Source organism: Sciurus vulgaris, assembly GCF_902686455.1.
Source record: "Sciurus vulgaris genome assembly, chromosome: 5".
Lineage (NCBI taxonomy): Eukaryota > Metazoa > Chordata > Mammalia > Rodentia > Sciuridae > Sciurus > Sciurus vulgaris.
Window position 1 is genome coordinate 157,028,475 of NC_136465.1, and position 27,125 is coordinate 157,055,599.

Consider the following 27,125-nt stretch of genomic DNA (forward strand, 5'->3'; position numbering starts at 1 on the left):
AGGAATTAGTCGATGTGGGATGAAATCCTTTCCATCTATTTAAACACCAGATTCCCATTCTACCCCCCCCCCCCCACCCCACCCCACTTCCCCAGGAACTGAGATTCTCTTTGAGTTTTGCCACCTTATTTCCTGGATACCTCTGCTGTTTTAAAGTAAGGGACAAGGGACTGGAAAGGCTGAGAAAGTAGTTTTAATGGATCCATTCTTGTGGTTATTGAAAAAGACTTTGGAAACTAATATGTGTGACTTCTTAAATACTGTTCTGAAAGGAGCTCTGTGAGGTGTTCTAGCATTAAGGGCAACCTATTATTACCCATCTCCTAAGGATGATGCTCCAAAGGTACAACTTTGCATATCTTGTAAATACATGAGACATTTCTAATGGCAACAGTGTTATCAAAGAGTTGTTTCACCCTGTTTGCTCTTTTTTGATATAATTAGTGTAACACTCTCCCAGGATAATCAGCTCTGGAGATCACTGTCACTCGCCTGACAGGTGCGAGCTACCTAATCATGTGTTCGTTTCAGTGGGGTAGACAGCTAACGAGCATAAAGCCTTTTTGGATTTTTTTTAATATAAACGCTAAGCTTGGATGATTTTTATAATAACATTTTTGAGGCTTTAATCACTCAGGAGGCTATTTCAATCAAACTCTTTCCATAATTTGATACTTCAACATGCTTTTCCTCCACAAAGAATAGATGCCTTTTCCAGAACAATCATTGCTACGGTTGTGTTCATCATTTGTATGAATTTTCATATTGTGAAGTCCATTGGAGCTTTGTGAGGGGAAAACAAAGCCAAGCCAATTTCATTGAAACTTCCATAGAAAAGACATGTTTAAAACTGTACATGGTGCTGAGCTACTTGTGCTTATACTTCATGTGCCTGCAACAGTCTGTGCAAGGTCAACTATTTCACTAGTGCTAGGTGGTTTGTTGTTTATAGGACTATTGCAACCTGGGGTTCACTGGGTAGATCTGTCCTTTTATTCCTTTCAAGGAATGGAGAAAGCATATAAAAAGTACTTAGTGTATAACTCTTCAGTTAGCTTATGTAATTAATCACATTAGCAACTAGATATTACAGTACTTCAAAGATAATGGAAAACTAAATACCTGTTTTGATATTGACTTCCATTACAATTTACTATTATTAGCCCATCCTGCTACAAGATACTGCATATATAGAAATAAAGGTGTTTGGTTTTTATTCTTTTTTACTTAGCTAGTGATTAAATATGAATTCTTTACTCAAATTATTGTCAGAATCTCTGAAAGTTACTCATATATGAAAAAATAGGAGGAATTATTTTTTTGAATTATTTACCTGATTTTTTTTTCTTTTTTTTTTTTTTTGTGAATTGCCTGACACGGAATTAGTCTTAATTAAGCACTCTTGAGGGTCTATTTAACCCTAACAATCTTGCTTATTTTGCATTTTGGTCACGCTTCAAGTATCATAGTGCAAACAAATGAGGATTCTGGCTTGTGGTATGCTTTTATGATAGCCTGTAGACATTTTTGAAAAGTTTTTCACACTTATATTACCTTGCAGTCAAAACATCTTTTTTCTTTTATCAGTAGACAACTTGAAAGGTCACTCTCTCTCTCTTTTTATTTTATTTTGAAGACTTGCATTGTGTCTTGAATAGGTTAAGAAATAATGGGAGGGACAAAACCTTATAGAAACACTAAGGATTTCTTTCTGGAACTGACATGTTCACCTCAGTCAGCAAACCTTTGATGTCAGAAACAGGGCAATAGAGGAACTGCTTCTCAGCTACTGCTCTGTGATCTTGGGAATGACATGAAGTTGATCTTGAAAATAGTTTTCACTCCATTGTCGGTCCTTTTTATATTTAAGATATTTTGAGCTCTATTATTGTCTCTATGGCTAGCCTGTTGTTTTGTTGATAAATAGCTGCCATGCTTTGTCTTCTTGCTACCTTAGACAACTAATTAAATAATTTATGAAATTGCCAATTGCATTCCACACATTTGTGTTTCTTGAAGACTCTTTATGCAGTGACCAAGTTCTGTAAAAGAAGTTGGACCCAGAGTCACCAAAGACTTGAATTACAAATCAGCCACATTCATTTAAAGAGGGAATGAGAGCAATGAATTTTCACTTTTCAGAGCAAAAACTATGTCTTGTTTTGCATATGGCACTGTTATTGGAAAATAGATAATAAATTATGACCATGTCCTTGGTGTATTCACCAGTGAATAAACCAAAGACAACATAGAAGATGTTTCTTAGAAACAGTGATGACCTTGAGGAGGAAATGGGGGCATGGGTATTTTCCCCTCCAGATCATCCCCCTCAAAATTCACTGAAGTGGAAATTTGTCAAGTTTGCTGGATTTTAAAGCATATTTTTGTGATAGGTGAATCTATGGTGATCTAAAGACACTTTTAAGATCTACTTTTGTAAAACAAGGTGAGAAAATTCTCAGAATTTTGCAATATAATCAAGTAATTTGCTTTAAATATCGAATGAGTTCATTATTAGCAGTTAAACTAACATGAATTTTGTTGTTGTTGTTGTTCCTCAGGTGTATCATGACAGTTCCCAACAGTCCGTTTTTTCTTTAAAGCTTTATTCCAGTCCATCCCTGACAGACATAACATCATCAGAAATGGCAATGCAAACTTTAAACAAAGAACTTTGTTTTCAATGGTACATTCCTCCCCTGGACAGACCTCCGAAGGACGGAGAACCTATGGTATGTAATATAATGATAAAGCTAAGTCTTCTGCTTAGACATAAAGTCTAGCTGGACCATTTCAACTTAAACAGTGTCAGGTGTCAGTCCCTGAACTATTGGCTATTGGATAGTGGTTAAGATCCTAGGAGATTTCTTGAAAATGGGTCAAGCTTTTAAAAATGGAACAGTTGGTCAATATAGCCTTTTGCCGAGGAAGCTTCCACAGTAGAGTTCCTTTGATTGCTGTTTTTTCTAAGAAGAGCCTCAGGCTTTTTCCCATAAGATGTTTGCCATATAGATTTCCCTTGTTCAGCATTTTTATTTGCTTTTTGTCTTCTGTATTGGTCTACTATTGCACTTCCCAGAGCATGAGTGTTGTCCCCTCTAGCTGTGCCTCTGGTAGCTCCTGCAGCTCCTGACTCTTGTGACCCCTGTCAAATCCTGAAGCCTCCTGGGCCTCTGTCTCGTCTCACACTGGCCCCTTCATCCTGCTTCCTTAGGCTGGAAACCTGCTACTAACTCTCAGCCAATTATATGTCTCTTTTTAGTTGGATAAAAAGAGAAACTTTAAAGTATCACTTCCCATATTTATTAATAGTTATTTTCTACTTTTTAAAATATAGTCATCCCTTGGTATCTTCTGGGGATTGGTTCTAGGATTCCCCAAGGATATCAAAATCTGTGAATGTGCAAGTCTCTTATAAAATTGTGTTGCATTTGCATATAACCTATTTACATTCTTCCCTGTATTTTTGATCATCCCTAGTTTACTTATATTACCTAATACAATGTAAGTGCTATAAAAATAGTTGTTTAGGGAATATTGACGAGAAAAATGAGATCTGTGAAGTTCAGTTTGGATGCAATTTTGTTTTTCAAATATTTTCAACCTGTGAATATAGAAGTGGATGTGGAGAATAGTATGAACTGCCCACCCCTTTCCAGTCTAGTCCTGGCAGGATATTATATATATGTTTTAAAAATAAGAATCTATAACACCTTTTAGGGGAATTTACTAGAGTTGTTTCAAAATTGTGGTTCCAAAAATACTAATAGCTCAGGGAATCAATATAGTGGTCCATGAGTAGCATTTTTTAAAAAAAGAATATGAAACACAAGAAAAAATGTGTCACTGACGGCAGGTAAAAAATGTTGTATTCTGAATATTTTGTTTTCATGGACTATGTTGTAAAACTAAAACTTCATCTAAGTCAGAATTTATTTACTTGCTGTCAAGAAAGCCAGTAAAGTTACCTAGAAGGGTTACCTAGTTGGGAAACAGAAGGTTTACCTAAGCAACAGGTTTAAAAGAATAAGGAATAGAGTATGAAGTCCATTCACAAGGTCATAGAAAAATCACATTCATCTCAAGCAAGGGCAGGATGGGCTATGATGTCCACATGCTGCTATCAGAAAACAGTGTCAAAGAGTCAAATGTAAAGACGACATCTGCATATAATTAAATAAACATGGTTTGCCCTAAACAATCAAGTTTGACAATTAGCAAGAGCTCACAAACTGGTATCAGACATAGATGAGAAGCCGCGTTCCAACAAATTCTAGTTTAAACATAGTGATTTTTTTCAAGCCACAAGGAAAGATGCAGAACATTCTGTGCTTCCATTTCTTAGTTTGGATACATTTTCCTTTGCTTAACAGTAAATATGTATATATGTATTCCTCATAATGGAAGATATAGTTGCTGCCATAAAACTCAGTGAAAAATTGAGAATTGTTGACTTAGATGAACTAGATCTTCTCAGATCCCAAAACCTATCTTTTTGGAGGATAAAGCTGAATGAAATTTGTTGGATGATGTAAATATAGGTGTATTTGTCCTTTCGTCTACTCATTATTTTAGGATTTCAGTATAGAGTTCGATGTTGGATAACTGGTTGAAGCTCATGAAGCCCACAAAATGATAATACTAGTAAGATCTTGAACAGAATTTACTGTTCCAGACACTTCACTTACCTGAACTTCAAAGCAACTCTGTGACATACGTGACATCATGCAGCATTTGTCTTTCTCTGTCCTCCTTTGTTTCACTTAACATTATGTCCTCCAGGTTCAGCCATGTTGCCACAAATGATAGGATTTCATTCTTTTTTTTAATTACTGAATTGTATTCTCTTATAAACATATTTCTTTACCCATTTGTCTGTTGATGGACTCTTGGTTGAGGCCCTGTCTTAGCTATTGTGAACAGTGCTATGCTAAGCATTAGAGTGCAGATATCTCTTTGACATTATTGCCTTTGGAAATATGCCCAGCAGTGGGATCAGATGTCTTTATATATGACTCTGGAAGTTCTGGGCTCTTTCTTCTATTCCCTGTGTATTGGAATTCCACAATGTGCCTTGGTGTAGATCTTTCATCCATTGTGCTGGATGCTTACGATGCCCTTTTCAATCTGGAAAGTACTGTACTTCAGTTCATAGAGATTTTTTCTTTGACAGTTTCCTGCCTCTGATTATCTTGGTGTCTTCTTGAATATTGAACCTATTGGACCAAGTATTTAGTTTGCTAATCTTTTCTCCCCTATTTTCTATGAATTTTAGATTTAGGTTTAATTTTTGAAGAGATGAGATTCAAGTTTATGTTTCATATCTTTTACTGATTAGTTGTTTTGTAAAGTCTTTTTTTAATTTTTAGAGTGCTTTCTTGTTTCCCCAGTGGTTCTATTTTAATAACATGTGTTCCTACTTCATGGAGGCAGTGTTGTCCTTTTACTAATTATGGTTTCATGGAAGCTTTCTTCTGCTCTCTGTGTTGTATCTGATTCTTCCAGACCCTTTCTTCTGTTGGTTTTGGCATCTGCCTTTCATTTTCTGCTCTGAACTCTTAACTGTTGGTGTTTGAAGTGAGGCACTGAGAAGCAGGTGGGGTCAGGCTTCCTGATTTATGGGCCTCGTTGGAGGTCTGCAGAAGGAGCCAGCAGTTTCATTTGAGGTTGTGGAAATGTCAGCATCTGTGGGTCTTTTCTCTTTAACTTGTCAATTTCCCCACAGAGGATTTTCTTAGACACCTACTCTGCTACCTACATTCTGGGAAGGGGCTGTGGTGGAGTAAGGGGATATGGAGGATTCAGAATACATTAATTCCAACATTTTCACTTCAACACTTAACCCCTGCCCCAATGTCCCTGAGTATAGATCCTCTATGACTTAATATCAGCAGAGAGCAAAATGGAAGAAGTTCATCCAAGCAAGGGATGGGAGATCTCTGGCTGTGTGGTCTCAGAGAAGGGCTGGGAAGCATTCGCCCAACACTCCTGTTTGCAATCCTACCCAGTCCTGCTTTCTAAGGTGCCTACACTCCAGTCCTATAGCCTTTTCAGTTTTAGGTTATGCTTCCTGTTGACAATCCCTCTTAAGTCACTTGAGACACAGCTCTTCCTCTCTGTTGAGTTTTCCAAGTTTTTTCAGAATGTTGTTAACGTCGTCTGTTTCACCTCCTCTCTTCTTCTTTTTATCCTTGGTGCTTTAAAAAAAAAAAAATCCCTTTACTCTGATTTTAGTTTGATTCTTCAAGGAAGCAGAATTGTTTGGCCCTGGGCTTTAACTTTGTTATATCTAAAATGAGGAATTTTGACCAGATCATCTCTAAGGTTCTGCCAATCTCAAATTCTATGACTCCATGCCCATAAATAGGTGCTCTATTATATGGGCCTGACTCTAAGAATTATCAGAATGCAAGCAATGGAGAAATTACTAGAATGTGAGTAATCAAGAGAAGTCTCATCTTAGAGGCGGGACCTGCAAAGTTGTGACTGGGTTGAATGAATAGAGAGGAGAGGAGGGGAACATCATCAGTGAACAGGGAGCAGGGAGGCCCCTGGCAGGGAGGATTCACACTGAGGAGTAAAGAGAAATCAAGCTGGAGATTCACCAATGCATGGGTAGTACTTTCTACAAAGAGTCTTCGGATGCAGAAATTAATGTCACATTTCAAAAATAATTTACTATTACCAAATAGTATTCATCTTCATCTTATGACCTTTCACACAGTTTTTGTTCATATCATTTCTCTTTAAAGTGAATTTGGGGAAAAACCCCTCTTTTTGCTTTTCTAAAGAAAAACTTTGTAAAGTGCTATTATGCTGAATTTTTTTGAGGCAAAGTATAACTTTGATGTTACTTTTAATGTCACTGTATTCTATTATTTTTCTTACAGGTTTTATTATTGTGTGCATATAATACAAAGCTCATGAAGAGTTCAGATGTTAGACTTTCTAATTGTAGCAACATATTTGTTGACTCTTTCTGGATTCCATTGAATAGGCAAGTAAACATGGATAATGTTCAATTCTCTTAATCCTCTTTGCTGATATTTCCCTCAGTAATGTACAATGCAAAGCAAGGTATTTTTGGAAGAATCTTCCTTTCATTTTGAGGAGTACTATATTGCAGTGATTAAGAACATAGACTATGGGTCCGGAGGGTTTTAGTTTAAATGCCACTTGTACCCCTCACTGCCAGCACGATCCTAAGCAGCTTACCTAACCTCTTTGGGCCTCAGTTTTCTCACTGGAAAAATGAAAAAAAAAAAATACTAACACCTTGGGCAACTGGAGGAGCAGTTCACGACACTTCAGAGATGGTCAAGTACAAGGACATTGTCTGTACTACACTTTGCCTGTAACTTCGGTGTGTTTAAAAAGTAACATGGCTCCTTAATGTGATGCAAAATTAAGCCCCAAACCCACCAGCTCCCTGGTCTCACCTTTCCCTTTGTACTCATTCCTGTTTTATATTGTTTCCAGAGTCGAAATCTCTGCTTCAGCCTCCTGAATTCTTTCCTCTTCATCAAATAGGACTGGTCTCTGATATTTTTTCATGCTTACTTTCTCTCTTTTTCTATTCCATTTTAACACAATTTTGTTCCTTAATTCTTTAAAAGGTTTTTATTAGTTTATTTCCAACTCTGTTATTCATGACTCTGGTGACCTCAGCCTCCGTACCTCCATTTTAAGCCAATGCTCTGTCTCCCTTTTGAGTTATTGATAGGATCAAGCCAGATGAAGGATGATCATGCTTTGGGGAGCTGAGAACGCTAGTATCCATGTCTGCCAATGTTAGCTCTCTACCCTACCAGGCATCAAGCCAGAGCTTGGTGAATGGAGAATTGTTGCTTCTCTGTCCTTCCCTGGAGAGTCCTGTTCCTACTCCATGATTTTATTTTGAAGGCCCTCTAGTCTCTTCATGAAAGAGAATAAAACAAGAGCTGGTATAAGAACTGCCAGATTTTCAATTATTCAGTTAATTTCCTCCCTCCCTCCCTCCTTTCCCTCCTCCTTCCTTCCTTCCTTCCTTCCTTCCTTCCTTCCTTCCTTCCTTCCTTCCTTCCTTCCTTCCTTCCTTCCTTCCTTCCTTCCTTCCTCTCTCCCTCCCTCCCTCCCTCCCTTCCTTCCTTTTGCAGAATGGCAGAAAACCTAGGCACAGCTCATATACCAGCATAGCTAAGCATCAAAATTAGGAAATTTTGCACTTGGTATAAGTCCAAGAACATTGCAGGATTTTTTTAAGATCCACATGATGGGGTCTGTAGTTTGGCTCAGTGGTAGAGCATGTGTGAAACACTGGGTTCAATCTTCAGCACTGCATAAAATAAATAAAATAAAGGTATTGTGTCCATCTACAACTAAAAAACATATTAGAAAAAAAGAAAACAACCATACTTTTCCAGTGCAGCCACCATAGATTTTAAAAAAAAAAGATCCACATGATGAAAGTAATTATGATTTCTGCAGAGGAGAAAGTCATCAAACTGATAAGCGACTTTTTATTTGTCCTAAAAATTTCTCAGTCTCAGTGTGTTTGTGCTCAACAGTAGAGTTGCTAAAATAGGAACATTTTATGTCACTGAGGCCATCACACAGGATGGTGCCTGATGACCTTTCATGTAACCTACCCTTCGGTGGCACTATGAAAATGGTCTACTCTTCTCTCTGAGGCTAGCATTCCTTGTGTTCTGATGAGGGTCAAGATAGGACTTGTTCATCCTTTATAAGGCAAAGTAGCAGTTAATTGGGCTAGAAAAAATGGGCCAGAGAAGATTCTCCTTTTATTGTCCACCTGCTCATCTCCTATTTAAGTTCTCATGAAGGAAAAAAAAATTAATTTGTGGTGTTTTTGTTACAACAACAAAGAAAAATAGTGTTTTTAATAAACTCACATAAAGGTTGCTATGTAGTTCTCAATGATAGTAATGCTGTTATGACCAAGATCAAGTTCTCTGTGCACTCTCTCTGCCTTTAAACTTCCTGCCATCCATCTTTCTACTTCCTGCTGGGTCCTGCTGTCCAGGCCACAACCGACTAGGTGAGAGTGTTCCCAGGTGTCAGGGAGAGCAGAGACAGTGGGGAGTTAGTTCAGTCCAGCTGGGATAGTCTATTCAACATGGGAAGTCAAAGACCTGGACGAGGCATTGATCTAGAGGGGACAGGTGGGAAGAGGACAGTGAGGAGCATAGTCAGGCCAGAGAACGGAGGAATGGGCAAGGTGTTGGGTAGGTAAGGTCATGAGGATTAGGCCCAAGACTCAGGGTCACTTACTATTTTTTTCTTTCTCTTTTTGCTTTAAACAAAATAGAAAACCTAGCTAGATTTCATGTACCAACCTGGCTTAGCAACAAAATTAGGAAGTTTGACTCAGACTTTTTTTTTCCCTCAGTGCTGGAGATCAAACCCAGCATGACAGGAAAGCACTAGCATTGAGTTATGCCCAGTCTTATGCTCTTTTTGGAAGAGAAATAAGAATTTTTTCTCTATGTATTAGAATGAAGAATGGTGTTTTAGAATATTATCTTTCCTTTATGTAGTTTTTATGGTTAAGAATACATATAGTTACTTATTTTCTCTTTACAAAAGCCCTATGAGTTCGATGAAGTAGATTTTATTATTTTCATTTTGCAGTAGACAGAATTTCAGGGTCACAGAGGTTAAATGCTTGAGGTTCACAGGACCTGCTTGAGGTCCTGTGGCTGGTGTGTGATGGAACCAAGTGTGACTCACCAAGTCCCAGAAGTCCTCATTTTGTTCCCTTTCCAGTGTACAAGGCAGCTTTTCCAACATTATTAGAGATGACCCTTTTTTTTATGGGAAATTTTTCCAAACTGTTAACAACAGAGCATTACATTTTAATTCTTGCCTTTCTAATAGAAAAGTTTATAAAACACACTATATAAATTAAAATTCTATATATAATTAAAGGTACTTTAAAAACCCTTTTTACTGTTGAGAAGCCTCATTAGGGTAATCTAGTATCACACCATCCTGCAGATGAGAATGCTGTGGGAAACTGGAGAACTGACATTCTTGTATATACTCCTTGCTTTCTGGATTATTTACTTATTTTCTATAATAATTAGTCTGCTTTCTCGGCTGCACACACATATGCATGCACATTCTTGCGTGTGTGTAGTGTAGAGGACACTGAGGGCCATGCTGGTCACTGCCTCATTAAACTGCAAGCCTACTTCCTTCAGCCTCCCTCCACTGGTCCATCTTTGCTGTCACAGCATCCTCTGTTCACTGCCCCAGGGCCCCTGAAGTTTTCCATATTCAGCAGCATAGCCACTGTGTCCTCTGCCTCCTCTTTGGTTCTCGCTTTTCCTTCTTTCTTTATTTTTCTCCCTATCTCTGCCAAGACTCTCTCTCTTCCCCGCATGCACACACGCACACACACACAGTATGCACACTACTCTGAAAAATCATGGGCTTATCGATTGGTCTTTTCAAGTCATTGCCAACTTGTCATAATCTTATACCTTCAGGTCAGCCAAACTAACATAGCATGGCTTCAAGATTTATTTAGGAATAAGTCTTTTGCTTATTGCCTAGAGTTATCTTGCCCCTATAGAGATCTATTTTCTTTATTTTCACCTTCAAGAATGATTCGGGTATGTACCTTTCTGTCATTGTGCCCTTGCCAGTTTGTAATATGTAGCAACTTGAGTATGTAGGTAGATCCTAAACATGATGAGAGTTCGGGAGTGTCTCTCTGTCCATGTTGCTTGAATAAAGGAGTGACGGAATGATGTCTGGGGATGTCAGAAATCTACTGTTAAATAAATGAGGCCCTCCTGTATATATCTTATGGGTCTAAAAAAACTAAAAATGCCTTTCTTAACTTTTCACATAAAATACATATTTGTTATTTTTAGGGTTATTTCAGTTCATGAGAAACTATCTAATCTTGCACAAATAGCTGAACTATCATTGCCAGCAATTCCTGAAATTGCTTCAAATGAGGATGCATATAAAATGGAAGAAACAGAAGAGAAACCGATTGATAAAGATATGGAAGTAAGTTATTAAATCATGGAAAGTAGTATTTTTATTGCAGGATTGGTGCCATTACACATAATTATTTAAACTATTTTTATTTTGTCAGAACATAACTATGTAATTAAACTTGAACTTCAAGATTCCTCTGCCCTGTTTTCTTTACTGCTAGTACCAGATATGACCCAACTTTTTGCTACTGTGTTTCCTTCAGAGTTCTTCCAGGCATACTGATTACAAGAATCTGACAGCAAATGGAAAGAAGCCAATCTAGAGACTGTTCAGATATGACTGAATCCCAAGAGACAATGCTATCTAACTTTTTTCACTCTGTTATTTAAATAATTGTATTCCCAGGTGTGTGAATAAGAACTAGAAAGTGCAGATAAGCATATATGCTTTCAGACATTTTTTATGCATATGTATTATTTTCATCAAAGAAGAAGGGGAGGGGTAATATTCTGATATTCTGAGTGTTTTTTGTGCTTACCAACATTTTTTTTTGAGGAGAGGATCATTTCTTCTCTACCCCTCTGGAGTTCTGAACCCATGAGAAATGGGGCACAGGAGATGGATATATGGGGATTCAAAATAGCAGTGTTGGGGCTGAGGATGTAGCTCAGTTGGTAGAATGCTTGCCTCCAAAATAGCAGTGTCATTACTGATAAAGCTGATTAGTAGACATGGCTTTCAAACTGTGGCCAAAAGAACATATCAATATTTCACTACCAAATTATCCAGACTTTCCCACCTATGCATAGTCATCTAGCACATATATGTGACCACAGGGTGTCCTTCCTCCCCTGTCAGCTCCCTTCCAAGCTTACTGTACTTGGGAATAGAAATTAATAGTCTTGCACGTAGGGTGCTCCAAAAATATGAACAAAGATTGCCCAGAAGGGGCTGAGTCTAGCATACTCTGTTGCTCTTCCCATACCTCACCCATCAGTTAAATCACTCCTCGCTCCTGAGGAAAATTAGTAATGGACCCCAAAACAATGAAAGTATCCCTTCTTCTTTCAGAGTGGGGTGAAAATCCTTTACTCTCTATGCAAATTTTCATTTGCATATTAATTTAATTTCTTAAGATAAAAACTCTGTAGTTAATGTGGACATTTTTTTAAAGAAGACAAAATAGATCCAAAGGACCCAAAACAAAAAGGAGTGGTCTCCTACCCATCTTTTCCTTGCTTCACCGTCCTGCTCTGCAAAGCCAACTTTCAACTCCTTGAACTGTCTCTTTTATTTGTTTCTACATCTATAAATAATATGCAGTGTCACTAATGAGAGGTGAGTTGCCTGCTCCATGTCTCCTCATGCCAGCATCCAGGCTGGTAACATACCCATCATGTGCAACATGGCAGTAATTGTGACACGAGGGAGAAAGGGAGAAAGTCATATTGGCTCTTAAAGTTTCCGTCATGTCTTTTCCACTAACATTTTGTTTACCAAATAAGTCACATGTGATACCAACAATCTGTCTACCAGCATGGAAGTCTGAAAGTCAGAAATACTGATGAATAGCGCTAATAACAAACACGAAAATAGTTTTTTCTTTGGGTGTCAATGTTTAGATAAAATCTATTGATTTTCTGTTATGCATGGATTTAGCTAACCGTGTTCTCCCAACTTTTCCTTTTCCCTTCCCATGTAAATATTATCAAATCACAAAATTCAGCTAAATTGACATTTAGTGTTGATTATGATTCTGTAATGTTCACAGCTGAGTAAGATAGCATATGGTGGTTATTTTCCTTTCTTGACTTGTCTTTTATTCTTAATTTACATGAGTTCTCAAATGTTCATCCACAGATTTTTCTCAAGGGTTCATACTGATCACATGATGTCCCAATCCCATTTTCTTCCTGGAACCTTCCCTCCTCCCTCTCCAGTTGAAGGCTGGCTGCTCTCAGTGCTGGCTCTGTGACTCTGATTCTGGGCCTGTCTTTGCTGCTTTCCTGGTTGAGTTCCAACTACTTGGATCTTATCCCTCTTTTCTTTTTTTTAAATTTTATCTGAAAGCTTTTAGGATTTTCCATTTGTTTTTGGTCTGGTAGGACTTTTCTTAAGTAATTTTTGACTGGGTTAATATTTAACTGGTTACTAGTAACAAAATATTTTCATTCTTAAAGAATAATCTTGATGTGGCCCTTTATTTTCTTATTTATCTATCCATGCACTTTTATTATGTGAAGGCTTAAAAATTGGCAACTTGCCCAATTTTCAGAGTGTACTTGTTGTCATTTTCAGGTTTGATTTACCACAGAGTAGATGAATATGATTTTCAATATCACAAAGGCAACCAGTCCAGATGTAAAAGAATCTGTTGGGCAAGTAGAGTTAGCCTTTGCAAAATGTCACCTCCCAGCATTTGTGTCTTTTGTGCTCTGTGCCTGGATTTATCATAGAGCAGATGTCTTAGAATTTTGATTGTATATCCTTTTCAGTATCCTCAAATGTTCCGATATGAATTAAGATGCTTACTGATATACTGAGTCCCTAAAATAAGTCCTCCAATAGATCAGCTAGCTCAAACTATCTCAAACTCAGGAGATTTTGTACATATAGATTTGTTTATAAAGCGTGTTTTGTTTTTCATGTCCACATTCAAGAGTTCAGCTTTTAATTTTCACAATTCTTTGTAGAATACTGATGATCTGTTTTTTCAGCTACAGAAAAACCTATCAGATTGCATCTTTGAGCAATAGTCTAGAATATTCTCTGCTGCAAATGTTGCTAAATTCACCCCTTTATAGTTTTAACCTAAACTTGTCTGTCTTTTCAACTTAATTGACTGAGACAGGAGAGTGAGTAAGGATCCTAGAATGTGCTCTATCACTCAGTTTTACTACCTAAGGTCCATCTAGTTACCTTTCCAGGATGAATTTCCCCCTCATCTCTAAAATAAATGATCTTTTTTACCCAAATACTGCTGTGAGGTGGAAAGACAAGGCCTTTGAGTGGAATGAAAGTCACCAGAATGTCCATGGTGGTCGGATGTAGGTTTTGAATTCATCACAAAGAGCCCAATATTCAAGTTAAGAGGTTGACTGTACTGGGCAGACACTTCCCAGAAGATATATAGGTGATCAACAAATACATGAAAAAGTGTTCAACATCTCTAGTAATTAGAGAAATGCAAATCAAAATCATCCCAAGATTTTTATCTCACCCCAATTAGAATGACTGTTATCAAGAACACAAGCAATAATAGGTGTTGGCAAGGATGTGGGGGAAAAGGCACACTTGTACATTGCTGGTGGTGTTGCAAATTGGTGCAGCCACTCTGGAAAGCAGAATGGAGATTCCTCAGAAAACCTGGAATAGACCTACCATTTGACCCAGTTATCCCTCTCCTTGGTTTATACCCCAAAGACTTAAAATCAGCATACTATAGTAAGGCAGCTACATCAATGTTTATAGTAGCTTAATTCACAGTAGCTAGATTGTGGAACCAATCTAGATTCCCTTCAACAGATGAATGAATAAAAAAACTGTGGTATATATACACAGTGGAATATTATTCAGCTATGAGGAAGAATAAAATTATGGCATTTGTAGGTAAATGGATAAAGTTGGAGAATATCATGCTAAGTGAAATAAGCCAATCCCAAAAATCCAAAGGCCGAATGTTTTCTTTGATAAGTGGATGATGATACATAACAGGGATGGGGAGGTGGGGGACTAAGAGAAAAATGGAGGAACTTTGGATGGTGTAGAGGGAAATGAGTGGGAGAAGGAAAGATAGTGGGATTAGACAGACATCATGACCCTATGTTCATGTATGATAACGTGACTACTGTGACTCTACTTCATGTATAACCATAGAAAAGAAAAGTTGTACCCCATTTGTATACAATGAATCAAAATGTAGTCTGTAAAAATAAAAAATAAAAAAAAAAGAGGTTGACTGTTAATATAAACAAATCAGGAATAAACAGGGATGAGGGGCGAGTGGGGAATGCTGTTTGAAGGTAAATGCAAGCAGGAATCCAGAAGACCTGCCTTGACTTAGTGAAGGCTCTGGCTTGCTTTCATTTCCTGGACTGAACAGTATGTACCCGTGTGTCAAGCCTGGAGTAGAATAAATATCTTTCAAATTTGATGTTCTCTTCTGTATTTTTAAACTTGTTTTATGCACTTAGAAAGTGTCTCCTTATCTTTAAAATAGGGCATTTTAGGTATGTTCCAGTTCTTGTTAGTCTGTATATGAAAGAACATCAGATGAAAGAAACACTAATATTTGTTTGGGTGATCTGGCAAGCAAATTACCTCACAGCATTTAAAAGTTGAGAAAAGGAAGTAAAACCTAACTTTTTTTCTTTTTTTCCCATAATACCAACACCAGGGGCGGGGGAGCTAGATTCTGGGTTATAGCAAATAAATCTCATTGACTAAATTTGGTCATTCATCGTCATGACAACCTTCACTTGGAGCTAATTAGAAGTTAACTAGGACACTTGAAGAGATGGTTTCTGGTCGGGAATTGGATAGGCTTTCATAACTTCTATAATCTGATATATTTATTTCTATTACAATGTATATTGTTGGTGGGTTATGGACTATAAGAGTCCAAAAATATGATACGTGGGATAGTGAATCTCATTCTTTCTCACTTGCCTCCTTTTTTCTTTTCCAAGGGTTCAAAATAAGCCAAGAACTTTAGAACATAGATATTAATTTAAGTTGAATTGGGAGAGCTACAGAACAGGTCTTCTAATCACTTCTGGCTTGAAAACCTGTGTACCCTTCTAAAATGAACAACACTGGCTCAGAATGATTGAGTTATTTGAATCTGTCTTTCAGAGAGTTCAAGGGCATGTTCAGAGCATACCAGGCTTTTAAAAGCATATGAAAGATGCAAACCCTTATTTGGAATGATAGTATACTGATACGGGAAACTGAGTACAAGTTTTCCAGATCACCTATGATTAATTCAGCAAATACTCAAGGCATGCCTGGATGGTACAAGGCAATTAAAATTAGTATATAGTTAACATATTCAAAATATCAAAGTACTATGAAAGCATATAGAAAAATATAAGTGGACATTAGTATAATTATAAAATTCTTTCTGAAAAACCATTATGTGAAAAAGTTTTCTAGGCCAGGGGATGTGAAGATATTCAGGAATGAATACAGATGGGTCCCTGTCATGGAGAAGCTGAATCATTTTATGAATGTGGCCGTATACAGTAGTCAGAGGTCATTCATAATGATTCCAACCACCTGGTAGCCCTCTCAGCAAAGTGTGGCATTCAAAGTCTGATGTTGAAAATCACTGGAAACAACCAATATCTTTAGGGATTTTCTCATAGGAACACTTAGGGGTATTATAGTTTAGATATGAGGTACCCCTCAAAAGCTCATTGTGAGATAATACAAGAAGGTTTAGAGATGAAATGATTGGGTTATGAGATCTTTAACACAATTGGCGAAGTAATTCCCTGTAGGGATTAACTGAGCAGTAACTAAAGGCAGGTAGGGTATGGCTGGAAGAGGCAGGTCTTTGGCGGTGTGCTCTTGGGTTACATATTTGGTGAGCTGAGCTTAGTCTCTGCTTTCTGGTGTTATTTCTTGAGTTGCTTCCCTCCACCACACCCTTCCACCATGATATTCTGCCTTGTCTCGGGCCCTGAAGATTAGAGCTGGCTGTTTATGGACTGAGACCTCTAAAACCGTGAACCCCTAAATAAACTTTTCCTCTTCTACGTCGCTAATGCTGGTGTATGAAGGCAAAACAAGGGAAGCAAGAGTTTGAAGGCTGGAAAACAATTTGGGAAGTTTTTTTCATATTATATGTGAAAAATTATGAGGATTTCAACTAAGCCCAAGAACTGGGTGTCATATGTCCAAGTCACTCAGAAGGCCATCCCCCATAGAATGAATAAGCATTCCTTTTAAAGGAGAAATGGATGTGTTAGTTACCTTTCCATTATGTCAAATGGCAAAATGCCTGACAGAAATCAACCTAAAAGGTGGAAGAATTTATTTTGGTTAAACAATTTCAGAAATTTCAGTCCATAGATGCTTGACCCCATTGCTGTGAGCTTGTGATGAGAAAACATGGTCAAGAGTGCATGGAGAGCAAATGTGCTCACTCAGGGGAAGGAGAGAGAGAGAGAGAGAGAGAGAGAGAGAGAGAGAGAGAGAGAGAGAGAGAGAGAGCGCAAGAGTGCCAAGGGGCCTAGAGAAAATAAATCCCTTCAAAAGCACTCCCCCAATGACTTTAGGCCCCACCTCCTAAAGTTTCCACCACTTCCCAATAGTGCCACCATGAAGGACAGAGTCTTGAAAACCTGAGCCTGTGGGGGACATTCCACATCCAAACAGTGTAGAGGACTGAGCAAGGGTCAGCCTGCACCCTCCCCCACCCCTCACCAACCACAAGATGCCTCAGCTGCTTTCTGATTAGGGTTGAGTTCTGTGCTTTCCCTGTCTTCACGGCTGTGGCCGTGAGGTCATGGGAGGTACCCACAGTCCAACCTCAAACCAGCCAATTTCACAGCGTGTGTATGTGGTGGACTTCAAATAATGCCAGAGTAATAGAATATTGTAGAGACAAAATTTCTGTTTGATAAATGTTGAGACAGGCAGTGGAAGGCATTTATCAGGTAATACTGCTATCTTCATCTATTATGTGAAATAATGACTAATGATATAGACAGTGTCATTTTGCTTGATAGCTCTTGACAAAATCATGACAATAACCCATCAGGACTGTTATTGAAATTTTTATATAGAGAGGAAACACACTTTAACCAATCCTAAGAACTCAATTAGAGAAATAGAAATATAGATAAATTGGAGGAGCAAAGGAGTGAGTGTACGTTCCCCTCTGTCTGGTAAAGTGGACTGTCTTGAAGCCTCATCATCCTTGTGACCTTGATTAAGGCTGGGCCTCCTGCCAGCTCTCCATCTTTTAACCCCACAGAGCTGGCCTCTTTTCACTCACAATCACTTCCTGCCCAGATGGTCTGAATAGCTTTGTAGCTGATTTCTCTTTCCCTTGTCTTCTTTAAGGCCAGTTTACCTTTAAACTGTAGTCTGAATTACATTTTTTAAGGCAATCTCTAACACTGTTACCTTAGTTCACTTCCTTCCCAGTTTTCCTCACTTCTGTGTGACCTGCTATAAACTGACCTCTCCAGTTATTTGTCACCAAGTTTACTGACCTGCTTCCTATACAGGACTGCAGAAAGGACCATTTCTTCTTTCCTTTCTTTTAATTAGTTAATTTGTTTTTTGGTACTGGGGATTGAACCCAGTGGTGCTTAACTACTGAGCCACATCCCCAGTCCATTTTATTTATTTATTTATTTATTTATTTATTTATTTATTTATTTATTTATTTAGAGATAGGGTCTCACTAAGTTGCTTAGGGCCTCATTGAATTACTAAGGCTGACTTTGAACTTGCAATTCTCCTGCCTTAGTTGAATCTCTGCTGCGATCCCAGGCATGCACCACCACACCCTGCTAGAAAGAACCTTTTCTGATTCCTATACTACTTGAATTCCTACTGCACATTGCATACATGTCTCTTTCCCTGTGGGGTACCCTTGATCCCATGTGAAACTTCCTACAGGGCTCAGTTCCTATGAACCTCTTCCAGGAAGTCTTCCTTGTTCATCATAGTAAGAATTACTCTTGCCTACCTTTCTGTCCTACAACATGTCACAACAGATATGCTCTGATCATATTTGACTTGATATTTAACTTGAATATGCATAAATCTATTTTTTAGTAATCGTAAATTTATATGAGAGTAGGTTCTCTTTCTTCATCTTTGTGTCCCACAGCACTTACTATAATGTCTTGAATTGAATTATAGCTTTTTATTTTAAAATTGGATCTTTTCCATATGTGTGCATTTATTAAAGCTTACATATAAGATGGTTCTGGGCTGTAAGGTCTGTTGCTGTTTGGTTCTTTATGTTAAGGTTTTAGCCAGCATTGCCCAGTTATAATTTAAAAAGTAAAGTACTTTTAGCATTGTACGATTCTAAAGGCTAGTACATGCATGTATATGAATTCTATCATAAGAATAGCTTGTTGCTTCCGTCAGACTAAACATTGTGGGTAGGCATTTCTTATCTCTGACAATTTGTAGTCACGATTCCTTTAGTTGTGCATAAGGAAAATGACATTAGCTCAAGCAAAACAGGCTGGGAGGGAGGAGGCACAAACTTGTCAGTGTGCAGTAAGAAAGCCCGTGCGTAGCCAGTGACTGGAAACGGTGCAGAGGGCCTCACAGAACATGGAGCTGGAGAGTCAGGAGCCAAGGCTGCACTTGGGCCCTCAGGCCACAAAAGTTCTCTCTCATGTCTGTTTCCTCCTCTGGACAAACCATGTCACCTCTGGCCCAGTGGCTGCCTGTTGTGTCCATGCAGTAGGCCATGGCGGTGTCGTCAGTAGGCAGTGTAGGCATGCCATTGGCTCTTCCTTCCCTTCCATTTTCTCTTCCCATTTCTTTCCCAATCCCAGTCATTCTTCTCTGCTGAAATCCCTTCAGTCCAGGACTCTGCTCAGAAGAAAAGTGATTTTCTAAAATCGTATTTTGGTGTACGTTATTTGCTTGTTATTACACTGTGACATGAATCTTAACTGTGAATGTACAGGGAAAGAATCCGATCAGTTGCAGATCTTATATTTTGTGAACATGCTGTATCCTTTCAAATAGCCCTGAGGACTTCAGAAACTGGATTCTGATCCTCTTTGTCTCATCTTGGGAACTAGGGTTAGGAGTGGCAAAATGAGACATATAAAACCAATAGTTTATCATTAAATGTGCAGTATTTTACCAATAATAACAACCTCACTATATTGCCTTCTTCCTATTTCTAGAACATGATTATCGAATGCTGCTCTGAAATACTAGCTCTGTTTTTGAATGACAGAGAGCCAACACCACTAACTGAGGTATGTATCGCTCCTTTCAAATTGTATCTGGTTATTCACAAGTAGTGGTCTTGCTATGAAAATGAAAGCACAAAAACATCTAATTCCAAGTACTAAGGGTCTCACCCTCTTTAGTTGATTGGAAAAAGTGATAAATATGAGTTCATATGCTGTATTACTTTGGCTAAAAATATTCTTTGTGATAAAAAGTTTAGTTAGTACAGAAAATTAAGTAGCAGATCATTTTAAAATCATTTCGACTCTGCCATTCAGACCATAATCCCTATTAGCACTTGGGAAATATCTAGAATTTTCTCCCTGCATAGATGAACTTTAGAATCTTTCTGTCAATGAGATCATGCTTTCTGTAACTTACTTTATTCATTGAACATTAATACCATGCATGTATTTTTATGTGAAAAATATGCCTTGTCATACTTAATGCCTGTGTAAGAGTCTCTATTATATATTTGTTGTGCCAAATACTGTTACTGATAGATAAAGAGATTTTTGGATTCTAGTACATACATATTTGTCCCTTCTATGTTATCTCCTCAGAGATCATTTTAAGGAATTGAATTTTAGAGTAAAAACATATGTATACATATTTATTTTAAAATATACATATAAAATAATTTTAACCATTTTAAAGCATACAGTTCAGTGGCATCAAGAATATTCACAAGGTTATATAACCATTACCATCACTGTTTCCAGAATTTTTTCATCGTCCCATACAGAAACTTAGTACACATTAAACCATTAACTCCCATTGTTTACCACCACCCCTCCCAGCTCCTAGTAACCTCTATTCTACTTACCTTCTCTCTGAATTTGCCTGCTCTAGATACCACATATAAATGGAGTCATACAAATACGTGAATTTTGCATCTGGCTTACTTTGTGTAGCATAATGTTTTCAAAGTTACCCATGTTATAACATGTATCAGTATTTAATTGCTTTTTAAGCCTGAATAATATTTTTCTATATCTATATACAACATTTGTCTATCCATTCATCCATTAATGGATATTTGGGTTATTTTCACATGTTAGCTATTGTATATAATGTTTCTATGATCATGGGTGTGCAAGTATCTATTTGAGTCCCAGTTTTCAATTCTTTGGGGTGTATGACTAGGAGTGGAATCGCTGGATCCCATGGTAATTCTGTTTAATTTTTTGAGGAATTCCCAAATGGTTTCCCATAGCAGCTATACAGGTTTACACTTCTGTTGACAATGCACAAAAGTTTCAATTTCTCCATACTCTTACCAAGCATCGCTCTTTTCTTTAATAAAAGTTATCCTAATGGATGTGAAGTCGTATCTTGTGATTTCGATTTGCATTTCTTTAGTGACTAATGATGTTGAGAATCTTTACAGTGTGATTCTTAGTCATTTGTATGTCTTTTCTAGGGAAATATCTGTTCGAACCTTTGCCCATTTTTGAATTGGCATATACATTTTGGTATGTAATTGCAAATGGCCCTCCAGAAATGTTGCCCCAATTTCCTCTGCTATCTGTAGTAGATGAGAGGACCAGTTTATGCACGTGCTCGTTTACACTAGACCTTACCTCCCTCTTCTCCTCCTCTATATGGTTGTTAATTCTGACAAATGAAAAGTAGCATGTCATTATTTTGTTCTTATTTTTAATAAGGCCAAATACATTTTATATGTTTTTTGGAAATCCGTGTCTCTTATTTGTGAAATTGGTATACATTCATTAACCTAGACAACAAATATTTAGAGCAAACTGTCTCCATGCCAGGAAATCCTTCATATTCACTGGAAAGCCAGCGGTGATAAGCAATAAGACCCTGCTCTCAAGGAGCTGCCATTTTTTGAGGAGGGAAATACTGAGCAATTTATATGTAGGATAATTTCAGATTTTGTTAACTGCTAAAAAGGAAAAAAAATAAAACAATATGTGAGAGTAGGGACTGGCAACTATAGCCTGTGACTGCATCTGGGCCACTGTTTATTTTTTAAATAATGTTTTACTGGAATAATCTTGCTTGTTTTTCACTTGTGGTAGCTAGCCAGTTTCTTAGTACAACAGTAGGGAGGGGTTGTGATAGAGGCCATCCATGAATTAATCAGCTTTTCATCACTGTGACCAAAATACCTGGCATGAACTGCTTAGAGGAAAAGAAGCTTAATTTGGACTCACGGTTTCAGCCTCAGTCCATGGTTGGCTGAGGTCTCAGTCCATGGTCGGCTGACTCCATCACTCTGGAGTGTAAGTTGAGGCAAAACATCATGGCAGAATGTTGTAGTTGAGGGAAGCTGCTCAGGTCATAGCAGCTGGAAAACAGAGAGACAGGCACCAAGGGACAAAATATAAATTCCAAAGGTCTACTTCCTCCAGCCACACCCTGCTTGCCTACAGTTACCACCACGTAAAGTAGTCCTTTCAAATGATTAACCCATCAAATGGATTCATCCAGCGATGAGGTTATACCTTCTATAATCTAACCATTTCACCATTCTGAACCAAATTTAACCATTTCTGAACATTCTTCCTACATTGTTTCACACATGAGCTTTCAGGGAATATCTCATATCCAAACCATACCAGAGTGTGTGGCCTACAAAGCCTAAATTATTTATTTTCTGGGACTTTATAGAGAGAGTGTTTAGGCCTTTCTGATAAAGAGTAGGAAGGAATGGGGTCACAGCTTAGATAGGGTGTTCAGGAAGACCTCTCTAAAAAGGGACATTTGAAGTAAGACCTGTCAATAAGCTGTGCCCTTTTTACTGTTAGACTTTTAGCTTTGGGAGACAGTGATGCTGCTCCTCCCATCCCGGAGCCCTCATGGTGCCTTGAGCACCAACCCACTGCTATTGTTTCTTGAGTCATATTGAGTTACCTGAGTTTTAAATATCTGTAATTTAATCTTTATTTTTAAAAAATTCAATTGACTATTCATGTCCCTTTCCCATGTTTTAAATGGGGTGTTTCATTTTTATTGTGGAACTATTTTATTATGGAACTCAGTCAGACCTAGTAAAACCAGGCCTAAATCTAATTTTAGACAAACCATGGTTAGCCATAGTCACAAAACAATTGTTATCCTAAGATCCATGATGACTGATGTCAGTGGATTTGGCTTCTAACACTTGGGTTGAAAACCCAGACTTGAGTCTCATTAGTGGTATGACCTTGGGCAAATTATTTAATTTCTCTAAGCTTCAGTTTTTTTTTTTTTTTCATATGTAAAATGAGGTCAAAATATGAAGCTCTCACAATCATGGGAACTAAATTGGATAATATAGTTAAATATTTGTCACAGGGCTTAGTACAACGAAATGTTTAGGAAATATCAGCAGTGTAAGCATCACTGTCATCGTCATCATCTCCACCATGACTTTACCTTCCCCGTGTGCTTCATCCCCATCAACTATTTTCAATCAGATTTTTAGTATCCAAATTTGTTTTGAAAAATGTTAACGGTAGAATAAAAAGCAGAAATTATTTTCTTTTCCCATAATGTAAAATTATTATTGAACCTTAGGAATGAGGTCAGTGTGCAGGATCCCAACATGGGATCCCAGTGGTGAAAGATCCACCCATCCAAGAGAGGGTACCTCCCACTTCAACCTCATCCTGTGTTCCTTCAGAGAGCAAGACTTACCTAACAGTGCTGGGACAGGCCATGAGCATTCATGAGTGTGTCCCAAGAAGTAAATTGTTAGGCAAAATCACATGCTCTAGTGGGGCCCTTTTTGTCACCAGTATGAGATCTTGCTGTGCAATTTGGTTCCTTCCTGAACATACCTATTACAAATTACCTTTGCTTGTATTACCTCTTCCTAATTAAAATAAATATTGCTATGCATGACTTGTGACATAAAGAGACTGAGAATAGCAAGGATATGAAGGAAGGGAATGAATATCCCATACTAACCATCTTAGTGATTAATCACAGCGTATTAGTGACCATTAGGTATGATTTCTGGTCAAGCAGCAATAAAAAGCATTCCTTTAATTGCCTGCGTAGGTTTGAATTACTGCATTTCCCAAGATGTCAGGAAGGATTCAAACATGATGCTAAAAATATTCTCTGTTCTTACTGTGATTAAGTCCTTTAAACAACTACCTGTCCATCATAATTACTGACTCTGTGCTGCATATACAGAACATTGGTATAGATACTTTTGTAGCTACAAAGGAAACACAGATTAAAGTTTCTATTGACAGCTAAATTATTTTCATTAGTACACAGGATACAAATAAATTTGCCTCATCAGTTACACACATGTGTGAAAGTATGTATAAATTGAACAGATTAATGATTAATTTATGAATGTATATAATTTGAATAGACTGGAATCATACAGAATCAGTATAGAGAAGAGGTTCCTAAGAGTAAGTCCTGCTTTTTTTTTAAATATTTTTTTCTTGTTGTCGATGGACCTTTATTTAATTAATTAATTTATATGCGGTGCTGAGAATCGAACCCAGGGCCTCACACATGCTAGGCAAGCGCTCTACCACTGAGCCACAACCCCAGCCCCAGGTCCTGCTTTAAACATGGAAAAGTTATCTTAAGGTCAGGAGATCAAAGAGATCATATACAGAAATTGCAAAGCAGTTTTTCTTGGTTGCCCAGGTTTAGTGGGATTATTTGTTTTTAGTTCAGGATTTTTAGATTGACCTAGTATGGTATCTGACAATATGATAATAGTCATTGAAATGCAAAAGCTACTACTAATAGTAATGATAGTAATAAATATTTATTGAGCACATGGCAAGTGCAGAGGTTGTTAAATGTTTTGTATACATTATATCACTTAATATCACAAGAACCCTTTGAAGTGGATTACTATTACTATCCGTATTGTGGAGATGAGAAACTGATGCACAGGAAAATTAAGCAGTATGGTCAGGTGTTACAACTTATATGTGGAAGAGGCAGAAGTCATATCTGGGTCCACTGTTATCTTTTTGTGTGTGTGGAACGGGGTGGGGATCAAACTCAGGACCTTGCACATGTGAGGCTAGTAGCACTCTACTACTGAGCTTCACCCATCCCTAGATCTGCATTTGTAACTAGCATACATCCAAGGAATGTCTTATTATAATAGTAGAAGCAGCTGAGTGTGGTGGTACACGCCTGTGGATGTCGCTCAGTGGTAGAGCACCCCCGGGTTCAATCCCCAGTACCAAAAAAAAAAAAAAAAGTGACAAGGCAACACCTGAAAGAATAGTAGCAGCAGGTGCTATAGGGACTCAAGGAGGGAGAGGTGAGACTGTGAGATGAGAAAGTAAAAGTCACCAGAGTAGACTGATCTTTAGGATTCAAAAACAAAATGAGGAATGTAGGGAAACAGCTAGAAGGAGTCACAGATTTGAGGGGCAGAGGTGGTTGGGAAAAGAATTAGGAGGAGTAGAGGATGCCTGTAAGGACACAGAATGAAGCAGAGCCATAGGGGAGATGGCAGCGAACAGAAGGATCTGTACAGTACAAGTGAGGTAATGCTTGAAGCAAAAAAAAAAAAAAAACTTCTTCCTCTACACCTTTCTTTAGGTCGCATATCAAGGTGGGAATGGATGCAGGTAAGTGTGTAAGAAAAGAATGAGAGAAGTTGGGGCAGTCACCCAGTGATTTTAATTCTCCCAATTCAGTAGTGGGACAGGAGGCTGGAGAGCATGGTCTTCTAAGAGAAAGCGGAAGGTCTTAAATATCATCATCAGTCAGTGCCATGGGGGAGGAAGCTGTCCCAGGACAAATAAAAGGACTAAGGCCACTTCAAGATTTAAATGTCATGTTTGTTAGGACACTAGGCTTCTTGGTTTGTGGTTTTTCTCTAGCAGCACTTGGTTTCTTTGATATAGGAATGAAAACTGCCTATAGAAGCATATTATTTTATTAGGTAAATGCAAGAAGGAAACAGAGGTACCTGGAAGGTCAGAGTTCTAGTGAGACAGTCAATGGCATGCAGGAGGCTGAGGTGAATTGGAACAGCCATGAACTTATCTCATAATAAATAAAAACGCCTCAAGTCTCAGAAAACATTTCAGCCTGATGTCTGCCATTATTTCTGTAGCTCCTATTGAACATAAATTAGTTTGTGCAATGTTTCTTTAAAATATGTAAATTTAACCTAAAAATCCATAATAATAGTTAAATTCTAGTGGCATGCATATTAGTATGTGCATTATTAATGTACATTCCTTTTTACATGGCTGAATTTAGTGTGCCCATAATTTATTCATTTATATATGGTGCTGTGGATTATACCCAGGGCCTCACACATGCTAGATAAGTGCTCTACCGCTGAGCCACATCCCCATCCCTAGATCTGCATTTTTAACTAACATACATCCAGGGAATGTCTTACTATAATAGTGGAAGTTGATGATAGGATATTGGCATTAATCATATGCTAGTGAGTAAATTATCATTCCACCATGTTAACATCCCTCAGTTTATTAAGTTATTCGCATCTTCAAGACTATGGCTAATGTATCGATTCCATCTCGAGACTGCCTACACCTTATGTTCTCTTCTGACCTTTTGTGACTTCTGCATGTTAGCTGAAGCCGTTGCCTCACAATGCCAGCCTCTTATATTGTGCTGGGTGTCATGTAAAAATCGGCAGTAGCGCATCTCACCTGTGCTAACCTAACTCAGATCGCCACTTTTTCATCACTTCTCTCTTAAACCCTTGGCTTATTTATATCTATGCACTCATCATTATTAATCAAAATGTGTTATACGATATACTTCCACTTTTCTCTCCACTACGAGGGCTGATTGGATCTCATATAAGATTGGGTCATATTATGTTTTTATTCTCAATGCTTTGTCCCGGGTCTGGCCCCCAACAGATGTTCAAAAAATGTTAAATGAATGAATAGCTCATGATCCATCTTCCAGACATAGCTCTGGATTGCTATTCTAGTTCTACCATTATTAGTGACTTTGGGGCTGTCACTTTCAGTAAACATTTGTGAAGTGCCTCCTCTGTACCTGTTACTGTGTGAGGCTTTGGAATACAAAAGTAAAAGCCATTCTCTGCCTTCAGGAGAGCTGCAATTTAGTGCAGGAGACAGGCAGTCACGGAAGCAATTACAGTACAGAGTGGGGAAAGAGGCCTGAGGACTGAGCATCACTCTTGGGCTTCCCTAACAGTCTCTCCATAGTTCTGAAGGTGATGAACTTCAGTATCTTTTTAGCAGGATTCACTAATTCCCGCTGTGAAATTAAGCTAG

The 27,125-nt window shown here is 38.0% G+C and overlaps 1 protein-coding gene across 1 annotated transcript in view; it reads left to right on the forward strand.

Annotated features, from left to right (window-relative positions):
• CFAP54 (cilia and flagella associated protein 54) overlaps nucleotides 1–27,125 on the forward strand; it is a gene marked incomplete at its 5' end in the record, with an annotated part of 326,512 nt that overhangs the window by 272,095 nt on the left and 27,292 nt on the right. Inside the window, 4 exon segments of the mRNA XM_079142877.1 lie at nucleotides 2,562–2,732; nucleotides 6,891–6,997; nucleotides 10,881–11,022; nucleotides 19,848–19,922. Coding sequence (XP_078999003.1) covers nucleotides 2,562–2,732; nucleotides 6,891–6,997; nucleotides 10,881–11,022; nucleotides 19,848–19,922 — 495 coding nt within the window.